The 22,212-nt window shown below is 45.8% G+C and overlaps 2 protein-coding genes and 1 pseudogene across 4 annotated transcripts; 1 reads left to right on the top strand and 2 right to left on the bottom strand.

Annotated features, from left to right (window-relative positions):
* Window positions 1-405: 405 nt before the first annotated feature.
* On the top strand, window positions 406-5,161 carry LOC109782832 (disease resistance protein Pik-2). Of its 2 annotated transcripts, XM_020341457.4 has the most exons (4): window positions 406-1,617; window positions 1,717-2,328; window positions 3,280-4,756; window positions 4,835-5,161. In XM_020341457.4, exons 1-3 carry the CDS (start codon window positions 544-546, stop codon window positions 4,708-4,710), a joined length of 3,117 nt encoding a protein of 1,038 aa, XP_020197046.1. In that variant the 5' UTR covers window positions 406-543; the 3' UTR covers window positions 4,711-4,756; window positions 4,835-5,161. The 2 variants fall into 2 exon arrangements, with proteins under 2 accessions (XP_020197046.1, XP_020197045.1); XM_020341456.4 differs by having other exon boundaries at window positions 3,280-5,161.
* A 101-nt stretch (window positions 5,162-5,262) lies between these two features.
* Window positions 5,263-11,623, bottom strand: LOC109782833 (receptor like protein kinase S.2). 2 transcript variants are annotated; one of them, XM_020341458.4, is made up of 12 exons: window positions 11,438-11,623; window positions 11,112-11,345; window positions 10,771-11,029; window positions 10,332-10,560; window positions 10,073-10,205; window positions 8,562-8,777; window positions 8,134-8,418; window positions 7,739-8,006; window positions 7,330-7,567; window positions 7,062-7,209; window positions 5,923-6,178; window positions 5,263-5,588 (listed from the first exon to the last, which is right to left on the bottom strand). In XM_020341458.4, the coding sequence occupies exons 3-11, from the start codon at window positions 10,931-10,933 to the stop codon at window positions 5,978-5,980; spliced, it is 1,881 nt and encodes a 626-aa protein (XP_020197047.1). In that variant the 5' UTR covers window positions 10,934-11,029; window positions 11,112-11,345; window positions 11,438-11,623; the 3' UTR covers window positions 5,263-5,588; window positions 5,923-5,977. The 2 variants fall into 2 exon arrangements, with proteins under 2 accessions (XP_020197047.1, XP_073363607.1); XM_073507506.1 differs by having other exon boundaries at window positions 6,630-7,209.
* LOC141027380 (uncharacterized) lies at window positions 11,106-17,477 on the bottom strand (annotated as a pseudogene).
* Between the last annotated feature and the right edge of the window lie 4,735 nt (window positions 17,478-22,212).

The following is a 22,212-nucleotide window of genomic DNA, read 5'->3' on the forward strand; positions in this document are numbered from 1 at the left end:
TCTATTTCATCAATTTTTTTTAAAGCTGGAGCTAGCTGAAAACATTTGAATAAAATGAATTTGATGGCATCGAGCTGATTTTAGAGCAATCCTAACCAATCCCTTAGGGCATCTCCAATAGATTGTATGTTAGTCTTGTTGGTAAAATGTCCATATCATCAACCAACAAGCTATCATACAACCATTCCAATAGATTGTATCTAAGCTATCCAATAGATGATGAGAAAATAAATGTGATTGCTCTCTATTTCACCTTGGAGCTTGTGCAAAGGTTGTTGGTTATTTTACATATAACTTTGCCCTCCCTTCACATTTATTACATGCCACATTATCACTATGTCCTAGATGGCAAATTTACCGACACCTATCTTACAACTGTTGGAGATGCCCTTAATCCCATCTCAACGGACGTCGCCTATGTGAGAGGCACTAATTAGCAGACCTACTCTGCTCTCTGAGTCTTGATTGAGCCATTGACCACGAACACACACACGGGACAGGATAAGGCAGAGAAGCTGGTGAGCAGGCGCGAGGGCGGCAGCAATGGAGGAGATCGTGCTTGGACTGTCCAAGACGGTGGTGGAGGGGACGCTGGTCAAGGTGAAGGCCGCGATTGACGAGGAGGCGAAGCTGAAGCTTGCCGTGCAGAGCGACCTGGTGTTCATCACGGGGGAATTCGAGATGATGCAGTCGTTCCTCAACGTCGCCGACGCGGAGCGCATCAAGAACAACGCCGTCAAGACGTGGGTGCGGCAGCTCCGCGACCTGGCCTACGACACCGAAGACTGCATCGAGCTGGTGGTCCACCTGGATCCCAAGCCCAGATGGTGGCGCCGCCTGCTGGTCCTGCCTTGCCTGCCGGCGGTGTCGCTGCCCATGGACGACGCGGCGGCGGAGATAAAGGAGCTCAAGGACCGGGTGGAGTTCGTGAGCCAGAGGAACATGCGCTACAAGCTCATCACCGACTTCGGCGGCGCCAAGTCCGTCGCGCAGCAGCAGCTTGACCGGGCCGCCGGAGCTCTCGACATCGCCGTGGAGGAGGCGGCGAAGAAAGGTCGTAGCTTGGTGGATCTGACCGAGTTGATCCCCAAAATGGAAGACCGCCCTGAGCTCGGCGTGATCTCGGTGTGGGGGACCGGCGGCGACCTTGGGGTGGCGTCCATCGTCAGGAAGGCCTACGACGACCCTGAAATTTGCAAGAACTTCCATAGTCGTGGCTGGGCCAAGTTGACCCACCCTTTCGATCCGCGGAAGATCCTCCGGAGCTTGTTCATTCAGTTCTGCACTAACACTGCTGCTCCACAGAAGCAAGGGGAAACTCTGGATGTAGATTCCCTTCTAAGGATGGAGAAGACGGTGGTGGAAGAAGGGGAGCTGGTCAAGCAGTTTGTGAGTCATGTGAGCACCCACAGGTTCCTCGTTGTCCTCGAAGGCGTGTCAACCATGGCGGAATGGGATGCCCTCCGGATGTACCTGCCAGACATGGGTAACGGGAGCCAGATCATCGTATCCACACAGCATTTTGACATCGCGAGCTTGTGCACCGGGCAGCTGCACAAAGTTTCAGAGTTGAGAAAATTCACACCTGGCCACTCTGTTTGTGTCTTTTTCAAGGAAGTATGTAATTAAGCACACCGTGACACTTTATTCACTTGTCATTTATTCATTGTCTGAAGAAATGCAACGCTGGAGGTGTAACTTTTGTTGATTTGTCAGGTTTCCGGAGGTGATGATCCTGGAAATGCAATGTTGGAGGGAGATGACGAAACTGAACTTATTGGGCGCGACACAGAAGAGGACGAGCATATGGAGCAGATTGATGAGGTTTCCCGTGTGATCTCCGTATGGGGGATTGCTGGTGTAGGAAAATCGGCACTTGTCAGAAGTGCCTACTGCAAGTATCTGCAGGACCGCCCCAACTTCGCCGGGTTAAATCTGACCTACATACACGGGCGCGTGAACGTGCCCCATCCCTTCAATCTGAGGGAGTTCTGCCGCAGCTTGCTCCTGAACTTGTCCTCTGAGCCTGCTAAAACCAAAGAGGACGCCGTCGCTGAACTGGCAAACATGACCAATCCAATTGATGTCTGCCGTAAGCTTCTTAGCGACGATCAACAACAGAAGCAGTGCCTTATTGTTATTGATGACCTGCAGTCCACTGAAGAATGGGACAGAATAAAACAAGCCTTGTCATTTGGTAAAGAATGTTGTATCATAGTTGTTACAAATGATTCAAGTGTTGCCAAATATTGTTCAGGGCAAGATCAGAAACTCATGTTCAACGTCAAAGGTCTTGGTGACGAGCATGCCCTTGACCTCTTCAACACGGTACTCGCTGCTCTAAAATAACCATTCCTGCAAATTCAACTCCTTATTAGAGTCCTATATTTACTTTTTCTGTATACCACAGCACGGATCTTCAGTACACCCAGATGTAGCTATAGAGCATGTTTGGTTCATAGTCATACTCATACCGTGTCTAATTTTGCCACTTTCTTGTATAGCAGCCTGTATCCTCAGCCAGTCTCATACTTTCGCAAAACCGGGGGCAAAGTATTAACTGCCAACTTCTTTGTCGGACTGAATAAAAATGTATCAAACTTAAGTCATGCTTTTTGGAACACGGCAAAAACAACATGGTATACATACAACCAGTACAGGAACTTATGTGATGGTTAGCAGGATAGTATAGGAATAATGAAGGCATGAATTAGCCAGAAGCGGTGTTTGAATGCTTCAGGGGAAAAATAGTTACATATTTGTAAAGTACCTTCCAAAATTTATAGAAAATAATTCTTCTATGCAGTTGTACATTTCAAAGACCGTGACTAACTATGTCAAGTTTGGCCACTTTTCAATAAAATTCCGGTAGCTAGGGAACCCTCTCTATCCCCCATGACCATTCGGAAAGAAAAACGACCCTAGCTATTTGGAACTCTCCTTATGACTGAATTCTCAAATTATAAACAATGCTCATTGCTCGTAATTAACATGTCAAGGTCAGATGCCAAGAAATAAGATTAGGATACCAGCGTTACTCTCTCTGTTCTAAAATAGATTATTCATTCTAAGATGACTTTATCAACGATTCAATGTTGCACGATTTTCACTACACAACTTTGATTGTTATCATTTGGCAAGGCTATGTAACAGAAAAATAGTTTTCATTAAAAAACTAATGATATCGTTCTGTGTGATGAGAAGTGTTTTTTTATTAATCAGTGGTCATAGATAGAGAAGTTTAGTTGGACAATTCCTAAAACCACAGTTTATTTTCAGGTATATGACGGCGTGGGTAACCACATCACACGGGATGAGGTCATGATCAATCAGTCGAAGCTAATGTTAAACAAATGCGGCGGACTACCCAAGGTGATAGTTGCAATTGGTCGTTTCTTGGCCAAGAGTCTGAATTGGGAGGCCATGAATACTAACTTTATTCACCAGTTGGAAAACAACCCGGAGCTGGCTAGTGTACATAGCATGTTTAGTTGGCTAGACTCCTACTTCCACAATTGTCCTGACGAACTCAAGCCATGCATCTTCTATTTGTCAATCTTCCCTCGACGCCATGGCATTCGTCGAAGGCGTCTGGTGAGGCGGTGGATTGCCGAGGGCTACTCAAGAGACACCGACGGGAATCTCGCGGAAGTGAACGGGGAAAATTACTTCTCCAGGCTCGTCAACCTCAGCATGCTCACAGATGCTGAGCGTGATGTCAACGTGGCTGGGACAGCGACTGGGGCTGGTACTGGGAGGAGAATGGCCATGTGCAACATCAACGATTTCTTCCGGGAGTACATTGTGTCGCGGCGAATGGAGGAGAACCATGTGTTTGCACTGGAGGGGAGGTGCAGCCAGACCACGCGGCGCACTGGACGGCACCTGGTCATCGACAAAAGCTGGGACGGGGACGAGAGCGTGTTCAACAGGATCGAGTTCTCGCGACTGCGGTCGGTGACGGTGTTCGGACCCTGGAAGCCATTCCTGGCCTCCGACAAGATGAGGGTGCTCCGCGTGCTTGATCTGGAAGGCACTGAGGGTCTGACAGACAACGACATCAAGAACATCGTCAAACGGCTGCCTCGACTAAAGTTCCTCTCCCTGCGAGGATGCAAGCACATCTTTCGGCTGCCAAAATCCCTGGGTCGCCTGAGGCAGCTCCAGACCCTGGATGTGAGGCACACTGCCGTAGCCGGGCTGCCAGCGACCGTCGTGAAGCTACAGAAGCTGCAGTATGTTCGTGCCGGCAACACACCAGAGGAGTATGCCGTCAGCGACGGCACGGAATCTAGCACCTCGGTACCCACCTGTTTCTCATGTGGCCCTGTTGGCAATCACATTGTCGGCGTTGAGGTGCCTCGCGGGGTCGAGAATCTGACCAACCTGCACACACTGGGCGTCATCAAAGCCACTGTGGCAGGACTCAAGGAGCTCAAGAAGCTTACCCAGCTGCGCAAGCTCGGCGTGTCTGGCATAAACCGGAGGAACCACAAAGAGCTCTGCGCCGTCGTCTCGGGCCACGGCCATCTGGAATCTCTGTCGATATGGTTTGACAAGGACACCGAGAGGATTGCTGACCCTTGTTCGCCGAGCAATGATGACTTCAAGCCTCCAGAGAAGCTACGGAGGCTCAAACTCCATGGGCACACTGACAACCTGCCAGCATGGGTTAGCACTCTCAAAATATTTGTCACTCAAGATCAATGACCTAGCTCTTCTGCGTCGACGAAGAAGTCTCACTATGCTGCATTAGGTATTAAGTTCTCTTTTGTTGGCTTTCTAGCGACTGCCTATATGTGTTCCTAAACTTGAATGTATTTGGTGTTAGTAGGTTTTTGCCCTGTAGAGTGCTTCGACATCAATTGCACTCACAGCGGTTTCCTGCCAGTGCCTCAACTCAGAGCTCTCTTTTCGATCTTCTTTTGCTGCTTTGTAAGAACTGATTGTTTTTGTTGGTTGAAAGAAAAAATGGGTAGAAGTGTTAAGTAGTCTACATGGTTGCTGGTCAAGATCCATGATCTAGTTCATCTGCATAAATTAAGCGGTTCCTATATGGAAACCTGTTCTGAAGGTTTGCATGTTTGCTGGAGAAAGAAAAACTAGCTTGCGGGAGAAAGTCGATCATCAGAAAACTGAAGAATTCTGTTCTGAAGGTCAATATCTTTTTGAGTTAAAAATCCTGTTATTTTTTGCCGAAGCTTGAGATCAGCCGCATCTTCGTTTCTTCTCTTGCTAGTTCATCCATGATCTCTTGTTATATTAAAAAGAAAAATCAAAACCATTAACTTTGTTGAATGTTTCTCCAGCCCCGCGTAAACTATATACACATTGCATCTATACACAAAAAACTGCCCCTTGAAAGTTACAACTCTAAAACATCAAGGCAAAACAGAGCACCGAGCACGAAGAGCAGAAAACAGAGTAACCGATGTTCCCGCAGCCTGCAAGTGACGCCAGTTGACGCCTGCTGCAAGAGATCAATTGGAAGAAACTTTCGCCATTGCAGCTGCCACGCAAATGTCTTCAGTAACTTGAGCATTACTTTCTTCTGAAAAGTCTCCTCAATGGCGTCTGTTTCTCCTTTTCTGACAAAATAAAGGTTACAAAACCAGTGAGATCATCAACAGATGTCTATTAGCTTCACCAGATCGGAACTGCGGTTCACTTTTGAGTATCCATTGTGGCTGCATTATCCATCGACTTAAAAGTACTACCTCCGTTCCAAAATAGATGACTCAACTTTGTACAAAGTTAGTATAAAGTTGGGTCATCTATTTTGGAACGGAGGGAATAGATGGGAGCACTTTTTTTCCGGAAACAATTTTTTTTCTTCATTTGAACATACTGATTATTATTTTTTTCAATTTTTGTTGATAGTATAAGAAGGAATTAACACTTCAAGTTGTGGGATCGGAGTACCTTGTATGTGGTCATCTGCAGGGGTGGCATTAGCACGGAGTGGAGGTTCGGCAACTCATGGTCTTTGACCTGGGACTGGTTTGCTCCCTTTGTCAAGCCATCGTATGATCTCCCCGGCAGTAGGTCTGTCTCCAGGCATTGACTTTACACAATGTAGGCCGATATCAATGCACATTTTTACTTGCGCTTGGAATTTATCCTCCAGTGAGCCATACAACGTTGCTATTTGTGAATCTTGCCTCCAATTGTTCTCGACCTACATGATACATCAGAGCCAAGATTTAAAGACAAAATAATGCCACCTATTATATAATCCTAAGTCCTAAGAGTATACAACTTATAGATTCACAAAAAACTTAATGAATACTCCCTCCATTCCACAATGTAGTGCCTATAGATTTTTATGAAAGTCAAACTTTGTCAACTTTGACCAAGTGTATAGAGAAAACTGTCTACATCTACAATACCAAATATGTACATTCTGAAAATATAACTTATGATGTATTCAATGATGTGCTTTTGGTATTCTAGATGTATTTTCTTTTCTCTATAAATATGGTCAAAGTTTGTAATGTTTGACTTTTGCAAAAAATCTATAGGCACTACATTATGGAACGGAGGGAGTATATTGTATCTCTAAAAGAGATGATAGTAATACTAGCCATCGGATGGCGTGAGATGGATGGTAATATTCTAGTATATCTCACCTTTCAAGAGGTAACAGTAACACTAGCCATTGGATGACGCGAAATGGACGGTTCGTATTAATTGGGACCATCTTACAACTTCTCATCTCTTTACTATGCTCAATATACTTCATTAATTATCCTACGCCCAACGGGAGTAAAATTATAAAAAATCATGTGAATCCTTATTTTTTTGCAATCTACTGTAGTACTTACATGTACATATATGCAGCACAAACTATGTGAAACATATAGACTCAAATGAAGAATACATATTAGCTTGGTGAAGAGGTACATGTGTATAAGTGATGAGGTAATGAAAATACGTACACACAGAGGACAAAACATTTTCTTTTTTATGTACACACGTAGATAAAAGAGGAATTTTCCTTGTTATTTTCCCTTAATCAACAAAAGCATTGCATGATCGGAAGATTGAATAAGTTTTCTCACAGTCTTAATAAGTATGTCATGGTTGCCCTTGATCCCTTGATGTGTTGCAATATCTAGAATCATAAGACCCAAGCTGTATATGTCCACCGTAGCTAGATATTTGAGGTCAGTACCCTTGGAGTGGAAGAAATCAGGTGGCAGGTAAGCTCTGAAAAATGCAGAAAGGAAATGCATCCACATATACCAGTTCTGTCAAAGCATTCCTGCAACACCTAAACATCACATGATAAACCGAAAGTTAATTACAAACCAGTGAGAACCTACGTACAATGGTCCCTTTATCTGAGCATTCACGGATTTTGTGTTCTTTTCACCAATGAGCTTTGAAAAATCGAAACCCGTGATGCGTGGAACTTTGTTTTCATCCAGCAGTACGTTTGACGGGCTTAGATTCAAATGAAGAATTGGACGATCTCCACAACCCTCATGGAGGTAACGTAAACCTTCGCATGTCCCTTTGATCAGTTTGTAGCACATGTGCCAATCAACTTCACGAGATCCATGTCCTAAGAAACAACAAGTAGACGGGGAGAAATCAATTATTAAGGAGTTAGCTTTACAAGCTAGAATTGGATCAAATAAAAACATGTATGATTTGTATTGGAAGTGTCCGCAGGCTCCCTTCCATGGAAGAGCAGTTGGTCAGCGATTGATCTGTGATCGTAGTCATATTATACCAATAAGATATTCACGAAGGCTTCCATTGTGCATATATTCATAGCAGAGCAGTTGCTCGGGGGCTCCTTTGAAGTCTTGGGGTGGTTTTCCTTTCAAATGTACCAGCTTATGCCCTCTAGATTCATCGTGGCAGTAGCCAAGGAGCTTTACTATATTCTTGTGATCCAGGCTCATGAACTGTTCGGCATCCCTCGTAAACTTTGCAACTGGAATTTTTGCTCCAATTAACCTCTTCACAGCTACCATTGTTCGACCTGAAATGTTTCCCTGTTAAAATTATATACGTTTAGTATATGCGCATACATAATTAAGATTGGAGAATAAGTGGAAATCTAAGGATGGTATAAAGCAGTGCATCAAAACTTCCATCAAGACAAATATTAGCTCTGCGTACCTCATAAACAAATGCTTTATGATAATCTGCATCCAGACTGTCCTTCCCAACTATTCGTTCGTATGAAAAACCATCTGTGATTCTCTCAAGGAAATCTAATGAGGACAGTTCCGCGGACCCTGAAAGTTTACTTACAACAGCACACATGTTATGTTCTTGTGTGCTCGTTTCTCCAGTCGTGTCTGCTGAGGTTGGTTCCTCGTCACTCGGAAGAATATCGTTTGATGGTGTTCTCTCAAGCTCAGAAGCATCCACGTCCGATGAATCGGATTCTTCATCTCCTGGCTGCATGTATATAGAAATCAATTCGAAAGCATTTATATAGTGACATATTGTGATGTCAGCATTCTCTTAGAAAATGTGTGTCCTAGGTTTTGTCCAGGTTGAAGCTGATTCTCAAACAAAAATATGCTTTGGATTTGCTGTACCTGCCAAAGTGGTGGTGCATGACCACTGCTAACTGAGTAGTCCGTACTTTCGGTTTCATCTAGCCTCTGGATAATTTCAAATGCAGTAGGCCTCTTATCTGGGTCCATGTCCATGCAGCTATACACAGTTTCCAGACATGTTCTAACTTGGTGGTAATTATTTTCCCATGATGAAAACGCTCCTTTCACCAACCTTTTTCTCAACTTTTCAAGTATCTATATAAATTTACACCAATATGAGTCAGAATGGATATGAATACTTACTGTAAGAAGTTAATTCAATGTAGACACATACAACTGGGGGTTGTACACATTGCTTCTACTTCCTCTTTCATGGTTTATTACTACTCCTTGTATTTTGGGTCAAATTTTAACCAGAAATTTAACAACAACAAAATAATGAGTTATATGTAGCAAAAATATTACCATTAGAAACCTCTTTCAAATACAAATCCAACATTATAATTTTGTTTATCACTTATATTTTGCAAGTCAAAGGTCGACCCAAAATATGAGGATGACTAATAAACCCAGACGGAGGAAGTAGTTATCAATCTCCATCCAATGTACATTCAAAATAGATTTTCTCCACCCACTTCTGATTCCCTTCCTATATTCTCTCTCCTCCTTTCTCACTCTAAAAAGTGGAGCACTTTTCTGAAACACTTCATCAATGTTTTATGTGCTAAAATATGATAATATTTGTTTTTGTTCTGTACAAAACAAACAGGTTGATAGAACCGAAATAGAGGCATGCTCTAAAGCCCCAAGAGAACTGGCCCTAAGAGCATCTCCAGCCGGCCCCCTAGCAGGCCCCCCAGGACCATTTTTTTCACACCGACGAAAGAAAAATGCCCCAGTCATGCTCCCAAGAGCTTGTTTTTCGTCGGATCTGGCCAAAAATAGCACCGGCGAACCCACCCCAAACCTAGCCCCTGGGGAGCAGCTGGGGCGCCGGCGGTACTCTTTTGCATGTCTGACTGTGGGGCTATTGGATCTCTCTCTCCTCTCTCCTCTCTCCTCTCTCCTCTCTTTTTCTCCCATGTGCATGTGGCGGGACCACGGATGGAGCAAGACCAGCATGCGACGTGCACCAATCGAAAGCAAGGAAAAGACATGGCGTGGGGGACCGGCTGGGAATAAACAAGCCCCCAGCCCAAAAACTTCCGCCAGCTCACCTCTCGCCGGTGAAAAAACTGGCCCTGGGGTGGCCAAACGGCTGGAGATGCCCTAAGCACCCCACCATGCGTTGTGCATGGCCAAGGTTGTCATTTAGGTTCACTAGAACCGAGAAAACGTAAAGTGGATTTTCTCTATCTGGATTCATGTTTCTTCTGGTGTACTGGTGTACTTCTTAATGGAAGGTCGCAATATTAGGTTCCAGGAATCAGCACCACTCTCTCACATTGATTTCATAACTGATCAGAAAAGAAAGTTAGCGCTCCATATATCCAGATTTTGTTTTCACCAAACGCACTCGGTATATGCAACTGTGATCAGAAAATTTATACTAGCTCAACATTGCGGTTCTCACTGGCGCAAGTCGATCCAATCAACAATTTCATCATCACAACGCCAAAGCTGAATATGTCGGACTTATTGGAATATGTTCTGTCAGTAATCAACTCCGGCGCCATATATCCTCTGCATGACAATATAATGTTAGGTTTAAGATATTCAGCACACACATTCTAATGTATTTGGATATCACAACGCCTTACTTTCGATTTCAAGGAAAACAGAACAAAACTACAAAGAGGGTTAGCTTACATGGTTCCGTGGATACCTTTGTCAACACTTAAAGATTCTCCATCACGAAGGCTCGTGGAAAAACCAAAGTCGAATATTTTCGGCACGTGGTTATCCCCCAGCAGTATATTTGATTCTTTGATATCCCTGTGAATAATGCGCACTTCGTCATGTAGATAACGCAAACCATGGCAAATTCCGTTGAGAACTTTATAACGATGGTTCCAGTCAAGTCCTCCATGAAACTCATCTGCAGAAAACTTGAAAATGTCTCATTGAACAAACAGTACATGAAGTTGATCATTAAAATTCAGAAATGCTTACGGACAGAGAGGGAACACAAGAAATGCTTACGGACAGAGAGGAATGTTTGGAGCAGAAAAACAGCCATAGATACAAAAGAAAACAAGGAATAAAGAGGGGAAACTAACACTACGGCATGCCGTGTTGTCGATCTTACCAGTGATATATTTGTCAAGGGTTCCATCAGGCACATACTCCATACAGATCAACCTTTGTCTGGCCTCTGCGAAAACAGATTTTCCATCGTATTCGAGGACTTCAGATTGCGTGTGACTACAGTAGCCTACGAGTCGCACTACGTTCTTGTGAGCAACCCTCATCGTGATAAAAACTTCATTTTAAAATTCATCTTCATCCAATCCAATAACTGAGTGAAGCTTCTTGACAGCAACACATGACCCGCTTGGAAGAACCCCCTATATCAAAACATGTGTGTGCGCGCGCGCTCATGCGTGTGTATGTAGGTAAAAAAAAGAAGAGAGAAGGGATTAATCATACCAAGTAAACTACTGCGAATGCACCATGGCCAATTTGAGATTCACTGGAGAAATCATTTGTTATGCGCCTGAGAAGGGAAAACGTCAGACTCATCGCCTTTGCGCTTGGATCAGCTACGACGCGCTCCAGTGCAGCTAGCTCAGCCCTCTCGAACTCGTATCCGTCCATTTCCGAATACCCAAAGTGATAAGCTTCGGTAACTAGCTTCTCCTTCCTCCTCTTCTCCCTCCCTTGCTGCAGAAAGCAAATCAAGCAGCAGATATGTAGGTGCTCAGATAGCTAGGCTAGGAGTTGACATATCAAGAGAAGATCTTTTGATAACTCACCTGGAGATGGAAGGAGATGAAGGGGGAACGGAGTCTCTGCAAGACTGGAGTTGCTTCTCGTCTTGTAGATCGTGAGCCTATCGATCATGCTCAGCAAGCCAAAGAATTCGCCAATGGGAAATAAGTAGCTCCAGATGTCTGACTGAACTGACCACGCATATATGGTCGCGCTGTCCGATACCAAAGTCCCAACCGCAATTCTGTCTTCTGGAAGAAAAGGTCCTGAGAAAACCGAGTGGCCGAGAGAGATAGCTTTGAAAATTCTGAGAAAAACGTCCTTCTCGTTGGAGCATTGGCCCACCCAAGGTCTCACAGTCACCCGGGACACAGAGAAGAGGAGCAGAGTGATGCCGGTCAAGCAATGGAGAGCGAGAGGGTGGTGGGAAGCGTGCCGGAGGCAGCTCTAGCCCGCGTTGAAAAGGTCTGAGCAACGTTGCACGGGAGATATGGGTGGTGTCGGTGATGGCAGCGCATCCTTTTTTTTTAGGGAGAGGGAACTAATAAGTTTCCTCACCATCGACACAGCAAGTTGAACAAACTGATTTTGTACGTATGCAGTTGGAGTCTTTTGCTTTAAGTTTATGAATCCTGCAGATTGTAAACAATCTAATTTGAAAGGTCGAATTGTTGGGCTTCCTCACCATCAGCACAGCAATGCGGACAATGTAATTTGGTGAAGCTGGATCATAACTGATGTGACCTGATGTAACAAAAAAAAACTGATGTGACCTCATAAATCATAATGTTCTCCATCTCTTATACATATATAGCTTAATGGATAATTCTGCATCGCCACTACATTACCTGATGAACACTGGGTGAATTTAGTTTTGGAATGCCATGGAACATGTATCTCCGTTGGCTGGTAAGTTCTCTGCCTCTTTCAGTAAACTTCAGTGTGTGGCACTGACCCGGTGAATTCCTCCAGAGTAATTGACAGCACATCACACAGGTACATAAGCTAGGTGGAAGATCATCAAGGGGAAAACAAACTTCAAAACGCAACCAAGCAATCATCCATCACTCGATCGAACTGAAACAATGTTTTTCATATAACATGTTGCAGCCGATCACATATAGCTTAAGATGGTGTGAACTCATAATGTTTTCATCTTATATACATACATATAGCTTAATGGACATGTCTAGCACGTCACCTGATGAACATTGTGCTGAATTCAGTTTTATAATGCACACAACATGCATCACCATTGACCTGGTGAAGTCCTCTAAATTAAGTTAGAAAAATACCACAGAGCACACAAGAATATAACCTAGCTAGGGGAAAGATCAACAAGGGGAAAACAAACTTGAAATAGCACCCAAAATCCAACTGGAACAATATGATAACTGTTGAGACGAGAGGGGGAGTACCTACAGAGAGGAGAGCTCGTGGTGTCTGGTGACTCGCGTAAGGTTTCTCTCGTGTGTGGCGGCTGCCCAGGGAACGGGAGGGCTGGATGCCCCTTTCTAGGTCAGCACCTCCACATGGGCTTGGGCCCTAAGAGATAAGAAGATGGGCTTGGGCCCATACCGGTTCAACACTCCCCCTCATGATGGGTGGTAGATATCTATCATTCCCATCTTGTCACATGCCAAGTTACAGTCCTTTGTTCCCAGTCCCTTTGTCAAGCAATCTGCAAACTGCTGTCCAGAGCTGACATGAGTAAGGCTGATGATCCCAGCATCAAGTTTCTCCTTAATGAAGAAGCGATCAATTTCCACATGCTTTGTCCTATCATGTTAAACTGGGTTATTAGCAATGGCTATAGCTAACTCATTGTCACACCACACCTTCAAGGGTCCCTTCCTCAGAAGTTTCAACTCACTCAGAAGGTACTTCACCCAAAGCATCTCACACAACCCTTGAGATAATGCTCTATACTCAGCTTCTGCTGTTGATCTAGACACAACCGGTTGTTTCTTGCTTCTCCATGACACCAAATTTCCTCCCACAAACACGCAGTAGCCAGAAGTGGATCTTCTATCATCTTGACAACTGGCCCAGTCAGAGTCACTATAGCCATCCACCTCAAGATGTCCACTCTTCTCAAACCACAACCCTTTACCCGGAGTCCCCTTCAAGTATCTCAGGATTCTCTGCACACTATCAAGATGCCCACTCCTTGGTTCATGCATGTATCTGCTCACCACCCCCACGGCATACGTAATGTCAGGCCTGGTATGACACAAGTACAATAACCTCCCGACCAATTTCTGATAATCTTCCTTATTCACTAGCTCTCCTGATTGTGCTGTCACTTGATGATTTTGTTCAATCGGAGTAGGGGCAGCACGACACCCCATCATGCCCATGTCACTCAAGAGATCCAAGGTGTATTTTCGTTGGCACATAGAGATTCCCTTCTCTGTCCGAGCCACTTCAATGCCAAGGAAGTATTTTAGATTGCCCAAATCCTTTACCTCAAACTCCTTGCTCAGACAGCCCTTCAATCTCTCTATTTCCTCCTTATCATCTCCAGTGATGATAATGTCATCCACATAAACAACAAGGATCGTGATCTTTCGATCGGAGTGCCTGTAGAACATGGTGTGGTCACCGTTACACTAACCATACCCCATACCACGGACCGCGCGTCTGAACCTATCAAACCATGCCCTTGGTGATTGCTTCAGTCCATACAAGGATTTCTTCAACCTACATACCTTCCCCGTGGTCTCTGAAGTACCAAAACCTGGTGGTATCTCCATGTACACTTCTTCCTGCAACTCACCATGCAAGAAGGCATTCTTGACATCTAATTGATGCAACTTCCACCCAAAGTTTGCAGCACATGAGACCAATATCCTTACTGTGCTCATCTTTGCCACGGGAGCAAACGTCTCATCATAGTCAATTCCATAAGTTTGACTATATCCTCTGGCGACCAATCTGGCCTTGTACCGTTCCACCTTCCCCTCGGGATTCTGCTTCACTGTATAGATCCACTTACAACTCACTGCTTTCTTTTCTGCTGGCAATGTGGTTAGCACCCACGTCTTGTTTTTCCTCAGTGCTTCCAACTCTTCTATCATCGCTTCACACCACTTCGGATCTTGCTTTGCAGCCTTCCAATCCTTTGGGATTGACACAGTTTGAAGGGAGGCAACAAACGCCTTATATGAAGGTGACAAAGCCTTATAAGACACAAAATTTCCAATATAAAGGTCATCACAAGCATCATCCTTTGGTAGAGCCTTCCTTTCTACTTCACCCTTCCTTGCCGCTTCACGTGTAGCCTTTCGCAACGCAATGGGAAGCTCCACTGTGTCAGATGAGCTTGCCTCACTGGCTTGCTGCTCACCCTGCACTCTTGCCTCACTGCCTTGCTGCTCCCCCTGCACGTGTGGTTGCCGTCGAGAGTACACCAAGGTATTCGTCTGCCATCGATCCCGAATAGGAACCTGGAGAGCACCAATCTTAAGTGTATCGACAGTTGGCTCGACATTAACCTGCACATCATCGTCGGTGAGAGTACTAACTGGAATTGTACCCACAATTAGTTGGACCTGAACTTGCACATCATTATCAGTATTAATGCCCACAGAATCACCGTGAGTATGAGACGCATCCTTCTCCCCCTCTTGACCATCTTGCACAGGGTGTAGGTGGTCTAGCTCTGCAAATAACAGACTGAGATCAGTCGGCTCACCATAGAATGGCTCAGACTCCCTAAAGGTAACATCCATACTTACAAACCTGCGTTTTTCAGAGGGACACCAACATTTATACCCCAGCTGACTAGAAGATTATCCCAGAAAGACACACTTCACTGCTCGAGGATCAAGCTTTCCAACAGATGGTCGATGATCACGAACAAAGCAGGTACTACCAAACAACTTCGGTGAAACAACAAACTTATTATCTCCAACGAGCAACTCAGATGGAGATTTCATACCTAGTATCCTGGAAGGTGTCCGGTTTATCAGGTATGTGGCTGTCATAACTGCTTCATCCCATAAGAACTTGGGAACATTCATGGTAAACATCGACGACCGAGCAACCTCAAGAATATGACGATTTTTCCTTTCGGCCACTCCATTCTGAGGTGGGGTGTCCGGGCATGAAGTTTGATGAAGAATCCCTTGCTCAGCCATGAAAGCCCCAAAAACGTTGTTCATACTCTGTGCCATTGTCAGTCCTGAGCACCTTGACCTGTACCTGAAACTGGTTCTTTACAAGAGCATGGAAGTTCTGAAAACAGCTAAACACCTCATCCTTGTGACGCATCAAGTAAATCCAAGTCATACGAGAATAGCAGTCAATAAAGGTAGCAAAGTACTTCTTTCCATTCATTGACACTACCGGGCTAGTCCATACATCCGAATGAATAAAGCATAAAAGGAGATATGCTCCTAAGGCCCTTACTCACATATGAGGCTCGTGTGTGTTTTGCATATTCGCAAGCATCACATGTTAACTTGCCCTTGCCTATTCCACACATAACATCCGGAAATATTCTACTCATCTTATCAAAAGATACATGCCCCATCCTACAGTGATGGATCATCGCCTCCTTCTCCTTGTCCTCCATGGTCACAACACACACCAAGTCTGGCTGCACCTCCTGGTCCATGTACCAAATCCCCCTACGCCTGGTGCCAGTCCCAACCGTCTGGCTCGTCTGTCGTACCTGAATCAAGCATCCGAACTTGTCAAGGATCACACGACAGTCTATTTCATCAATGAGAGCACTGAAAGAGGCCAAATTGACAGGAAAAGCCGGCACATGTAAAACTGATGATAAGGAGATGTTTGAAGTGCACTTGACTGTGCCAACCCCTACGACAGGCTGATTTGTCCCATCAGCAGTTTGTATAGTGCCCTTGTGAGTAGGAGGATGCTTACTGTAAGACTCAAACACACAGGAATTACCCGCAACATGCTTAGATGCTCCAGAGTCTAGGACCCACTCTGAAGCATTCTCATTAGGAGTAAGAGATGCCTTTGTCGGATTACCTTCATCAGTGGAGTCCCAATGAGCAAAGTCTCCATAGGCAGCCTCGTCAACTTCCTTGCCCTTTGACGTCCCAGTGTCCCCTTCAACTACCATATGTGCCCTCTCACCCCCTGAGTTTCCTGAGTAACCACCTCTGCCCCTAGAAAGTTGACCCCGTGAGTTCCCTAGGTATCCACCTCTGCCTCTAGCATGCCTACCTCTGCCAGTCCCTCCTCTGTTGTATCCCCTGCCTCTGCCACGAGTTGGACATTCCCTCTTCCAGTGATCTATCTCCCCACAAACATGACATTTGTTGGGATCTCCCCACTCCATGCGCTCAGTGACAGCAAATGTCGAAGCCGGCACAGCCTTCATGTCTGCATGCTCAAGAGATAGCCTCACCTCCTCTTAAGACATTGCTGCAATAGTCTCCTCAATAGTTGGCAGGAGAGGCTGGTGCAACAAGGATGCCCCCCTTCCATGAAAGCAACCTCTGAGCCCTTCCAATAGTTTCAACACACGCATGCGTGCAATCCAATTGCGCCCGGACTCGATGCAAGCAGCATCATAGAGTTCCAGAGGATCGCAGTTATCCTGCTCCGCCCACAAAGCCTGCAGCTCTGCCACATATGCCATTACTGACATGTCGTCACCTTGGCGCAGCCGACTGATCTTCCCCTCAATCTGAGCAATTAGCATGAAATTACCCTTGAGTATTGGGCGGATAAAATCTTCCATATCTTGGCGGACGTGGATAGTCCCTCCACAGAACGTCCAATGGGGGGCACCACTGAGTTCAACAACCAGCCAACGAGCACGTAGTTTATGACCTTCCACCTCTTTCCCTCCGCGGTAGTCTTGTCTCCTGGTTCATCAACCGCACCCAATAAGTGCCCATCAAGTTCCTTTTGTTCCACAGCCAGCAATGCCCTCCTGGACCAACTCAAATAATTTGTGGCCCCCTCCAGCTTCATGTCTAGGGGTGACATTTCGAGCTTCTGAGTCACTTCCTATCGAGGAATGATGGCCCTAGAGTTGGACTCAGCGAGGATCTTAGCAAGCTTCTCGAAAGCCTCAGCAAGACCAGTTGGTTCACTCATCTCCGATCCGGTAATCAACATCAGCAACCCTCAGCAACACCTGTTCTTCTCTTTCCAACCAGCAGCAGCTCCTCGCAGGAACAAGCTCCAGCACCTCCTCTTCCTTCTCCCCCTCAGCAGTACCAGCAGTAGCAGCAACAGAGTCAGCAGCAGCAAACACGCAACCTCCAGGACCACTGCGCCCAGTAGCAGCTCCTCTCCGCTCGATCTCTCCCCTTTCTACTCTCCGCTCAGCAGCACCACAGCGCACGCACCACGCACGCACTCCTTCTCTCCACTAGTGCTCCTCCTCTGCTCCTCTGCTTGCTCCCGCTCAGCACACGCACGCCAGCAACCACCCCGAGCAGCTCCTCTTCCTCTGCAGCCGCCCGAGGACGAGGAAGGGCACGAGCAGGGGCTCTGCCTCCGGTCCAAGAAGCAGCAGCAGCAGCCGCCCGCGCAACTCTGCCAGGCCGCTCCCCGCGTCTCTCGTGCGTGCAGCTCACCGTAGCCTCCTGCGCGCGCCAGATCCGCCGCCTCCTCGCTGGACGTCGCTGCCGTCTCCTTAGGCCCCGCCGTCGCTGGCCTCTGATACCATGTTGAGACGAGAGGGGGAGTACCTACAGAGATGAGAGCTCGTGGTGTTTGGTGACTCGCGTAAGGTTTCTCTCGTGTGTGGCTGCTGCCCAGGGAACAGGAGGGCTGGATGCCCCTTTCTAGGTCCACTTCTGCTTCGGTAGACCCCCCTAAACACATGGACGGCTCAGATTATCCGATACCTCTTCGTTAGTAAGGGCATGATGGTCGTATTGGTAAAAATAATCCGCAGGCGCCCTGCGTATACGTATTCTTACATCCGTGCCGCGAGGCGTTTTCTTTTTCATCCACGGTGGGTGGTGTGTTTGTTCTTTTACGCCCAGCGCTAGACTCGATTTGTTTTTTGAGAAAGTCAAAAAAAGCAGCGCATGCAGAGTCGAACTAGCGACCTTTTCCTCATATGCGCATTAGCAAATGTGAGATAGCCACTATGGCCAACGTGCACATTAGGTCATATTCTAGGTGTTTTGTCTTTCATTGAGGGGCAGCCGTGATTTTTTTTAATTTCTGCACCGTGGCCGTGATAATTGTGTTGCGTGGCACGTGTGATGGTTCAACGCGACCGGACGATAATCACAGCTACATCCTTGGCGCGCCGCCGGTTGCCTGCCGCTGCCGCCTCACCTACCGCGCCACTTCCGCTGCCGCATGCCACCTCGCCCGCCCCGCCATTAAGTCGTTGCGTCGCGCCGCCTGGCCGCATTCCCAGTGATGCGGCGCCTTCCAACCTCTTGCCGTCACAACCCCGTCGACAAAAAGCCGGGGCCGGCCAGCCGTCAAACGTCGGCCCCTTCTCCCCCTCAGTCCCCCGTCGCTCCTTCTCTTCTCGATGGCTTGCTCCGGATCTGATAGTGGCGACAACTGATCTTGGCCGTCGACTCTCTCATGGCCGTAGGCGGAGTTGAGCCACTTTGGGTTGCTCGCTCCATCGTCGGCGCAGTTGCCGAAGGATTGGCACATCACCACCGACGGATACATGATGTTGGGGCCTGACGCAACACTGGATCAGCTCCACCCCATGCAAAAAATGAACGAATTCGGACAGCGAATGCATGTTGCGTCACGTCCGCCCTTTGTTTTAGGGGTTTTCACCGGGAAAACCATAGAAAATGCATAGAGTGCCAGAAATGAAACTTGGCATGCATGCTGGGCATGGTGATGTCATTGTGTGGAAAAGTTTTGGGTACGTTGGTGGAGATGAAAAAAAGTGATTCGAGACCTGCCCTACCGGCAGACCCGAACGATCCCGGTTGAACATGGTGTATTTGTTGCCATGCACAAAATGGCACCAAATTTTGCCAGCATGTGAGCAGCCCCCGACGCAAAAATTGAACGAGTTTGGCAGCGAACGCACGTTGCGTCACATCTGCCCTGTGTTTTAGGGGGTTTTCACCGGGAAAACCCATAGAAAATGCATAGAATGCTAGAAATGAACGAAAGTTGGCATGCCCGCTGGCCATGGTGATGCAAATGTGTGGAAAAAAATGGTTATGTTTGGTGGAGGTGAAAAAAAGTGTTGTGAGACTTGCCCTACTGGCAGACTCGAACGGTCCTGGTAGAACATGGTGTATTTGTTGACATGCACGAAATGACATCAAACTTTGCCAGCATGTGGGCATGCCCTTGGCAGTTCCACACGCAAAATTTGAACGAATTCGTACACCGACAACACGCATCACATCCGACCTGTGTTTTAGGGTTTTTTCATCTTGAAAACCTTAGAAAATGCATGAATTGTGGGAAACCAATGAAACTTGGCATGTGTGCTTGCCATTATGTTTCCATTGTGTGAAAAAAATCTAGGTCCGTTTGCTGGACGTGAAAAAAAGTGCTTCGAGACTTGCCATACGGGATACCCGAAAGGCCCAAGTTGTACATGGCGTGTTTGGTGCCATGCATAAAATGACATAAAATTTTCCAGCGGGCGGGCATGCCCATGGTAGCCGTCGAACACACTTACGTCACGTCTGGCCCGTGTTAAGTTTTTTTTCTGAAAAAACCCTAGAAAATGCGTGAAATGTCGGAAAACAACGAAACTTGGGATGCATGCTTTCCATGGTGTTGCCTTTGTGGTGGAAAAAAATTGGGTATGTTTGGTGGAGGTGAAAAAAAAGTGCTTCGAGACTTGCCCTACCGGCAGACCCGAAAGGTCCTGGTTGAACATCGCGTATTTGTTGCCATGCACAAAATGATGCCAAATTTTGGGAGCATGTAGATTGATATTAATTTGTGTTCAACATCAATTGTTGTGAATTTGTTAACAAATCTAGAATAAGTGTTCAAGTTTATAAAGTTTTCATACACAATTTAAAATTCTAAAATTGTTGACAAATTTCAAGAAATGGTTAGGATATAAGAAAATGGTAATGTTGATTGATAATGATGAAAATTGCAAATAACCCAAGCATTTAAATTAGTAAAATCTACATTAAAACCACACACTGACTAGTCGGTGTACATTTTCGTTCGTTACGGCTCATTATTTGTTTTGCGTTTAATTTTAAAAAATTCTGAGGACCGACATGGCAACTCGTGCGACGAGAAGCTGTACGTCATGTGTACAAACAACTGGAATGGATCATCCATCCATCTTATGCATGCGGACTTTTCCTTCATTAATTTATTGAAATGCGTTCACCTTTTGTATTTAATATTTTTTTATTTGTGTTAACTGTGTGTGTTTAACGTCACGCGCGTGACTCGTTTTGTTAACACTGGGACGAGAACGTGTTTTACAAAGAAAAATAAAACCGAAGTAAAATGGCCAAATAAAGAAAAAACGACTGAGAAGATGGATAACAAGAAGGGTAAGAGAAGTAACTAGGTATGACAAGGTATCTGTCCTAGTTGGTTACACTCGGTGGAATTGAACTAAAAGGTTGGGAGTTCAAATCCTATTGCAAGCAACTACTTTTTTGAAGGTTAAGAAAAAAAGAAAAAAAAAGGGCCAGCTCAAGACGGAGGGGCTGTGGAGTTCAAATCCTATTGCAAGCAACTACTTTTTGAAGGTGAAGGTTAAGAAAAAAAGAAAAAAAAAGGGCCAGCTCAAGATGGAAGGGCTGTGCGCTGGTTTGTGTGACGGCTGGCTGATCGGTTTGTGTACGTATACATACAGCTTGTATACAAAAGTAGCTGTACATTAAGGTCAAATGACCATCCTGCCCTTATACGGTTTGTGAGGGGGGGGGGGGGGGGGGGTCTACCGAAGCAAGGCTCTTCTAGGTCAGCACCTCCACATGGGCTTGGGCCCTAAGAGATAAGAAGATGGGCTTGGGCCCGGTTCAACAATAACTGATACATGCTGCGACCAAGTAATGATGCTTATGGTATTCCAAGACTGAACCGACCAGCAATACGCATGCAAGTACGCTCAACATTCAAACGGGAGAGAATGGTGATCACTGATCAGTCAACATAATAATGGTGCTTCCCTAAAAAAACAAAAGATCGAGTGGTGCTTCAAGTTTTCCATGGGCTGAGTAAAAACGGCTGCAGAGAATTCTTACAGCCTAAGGATGTTCTTCTCTTGCCTCCCTGCCCAGCTTGATCCTCCTCTCGCTATCTTCTTCCTACTCGATTCAGGGTTTTCATTTGCTAATTAACTCGAAGGAGTAGGTCGCTGCTAACTAGTGTTTTTTCCGGTTTCCAGTGTTAGTTTGTCAGGAAAAAAAACCTCTGGGGTTGTACATGTGTTGTGCAGCTGCACAACTTCCTTTTTTTTTCCAGGGAATGCATAGCTGCCAAAAAATAAATAATCCCTGACTGAACGTACCAATTTGCAACTTACCTGGGAATTTGAGAGCTCTTGGCTGGAATTCATGTCTCGAGTCTTTTCTTAGCTGATGTCTAGTGTACCATATAGCTCCTATATCTCAAATGCTGATAGGTTCTTCATTCTGCCCCCCTCCCCTACTCCAACAAGGAACAAGCAACCAAGCAAGAACATACATCATCATCCTAAGCTTCTTTCTAATTTTGTCTAGCACACCAGTGATTCAGCACTTGTAGAAGATCTAACAAATCTCTAGCACACCAACGCTAGTGAAAAAGTTGACTACTGAGTATGCAGTGATGGAGCAAGCAACTGCAGATGGCACTGAAACTGCAGTCTGGAATTTACAAGAATTTCTAGAAGAGGGTCGACCAATTGCACCTGAAA

This window comes from Aegilops tauschii, chromosome 1, assembly GCF_002575655.3.
Source record: "Aegilops tauschii subsp. strangulata cultivar AL8/78 chromosome 1, Aet v6.0, whole genome shotgun sequence".
NCBI classification, from domain to species: Eukaryota; Viridiplantae; Streptophyta; class Magnoliopsida; order Poales; family Poaceae; genus Aegilops; species Aegilops tauschii.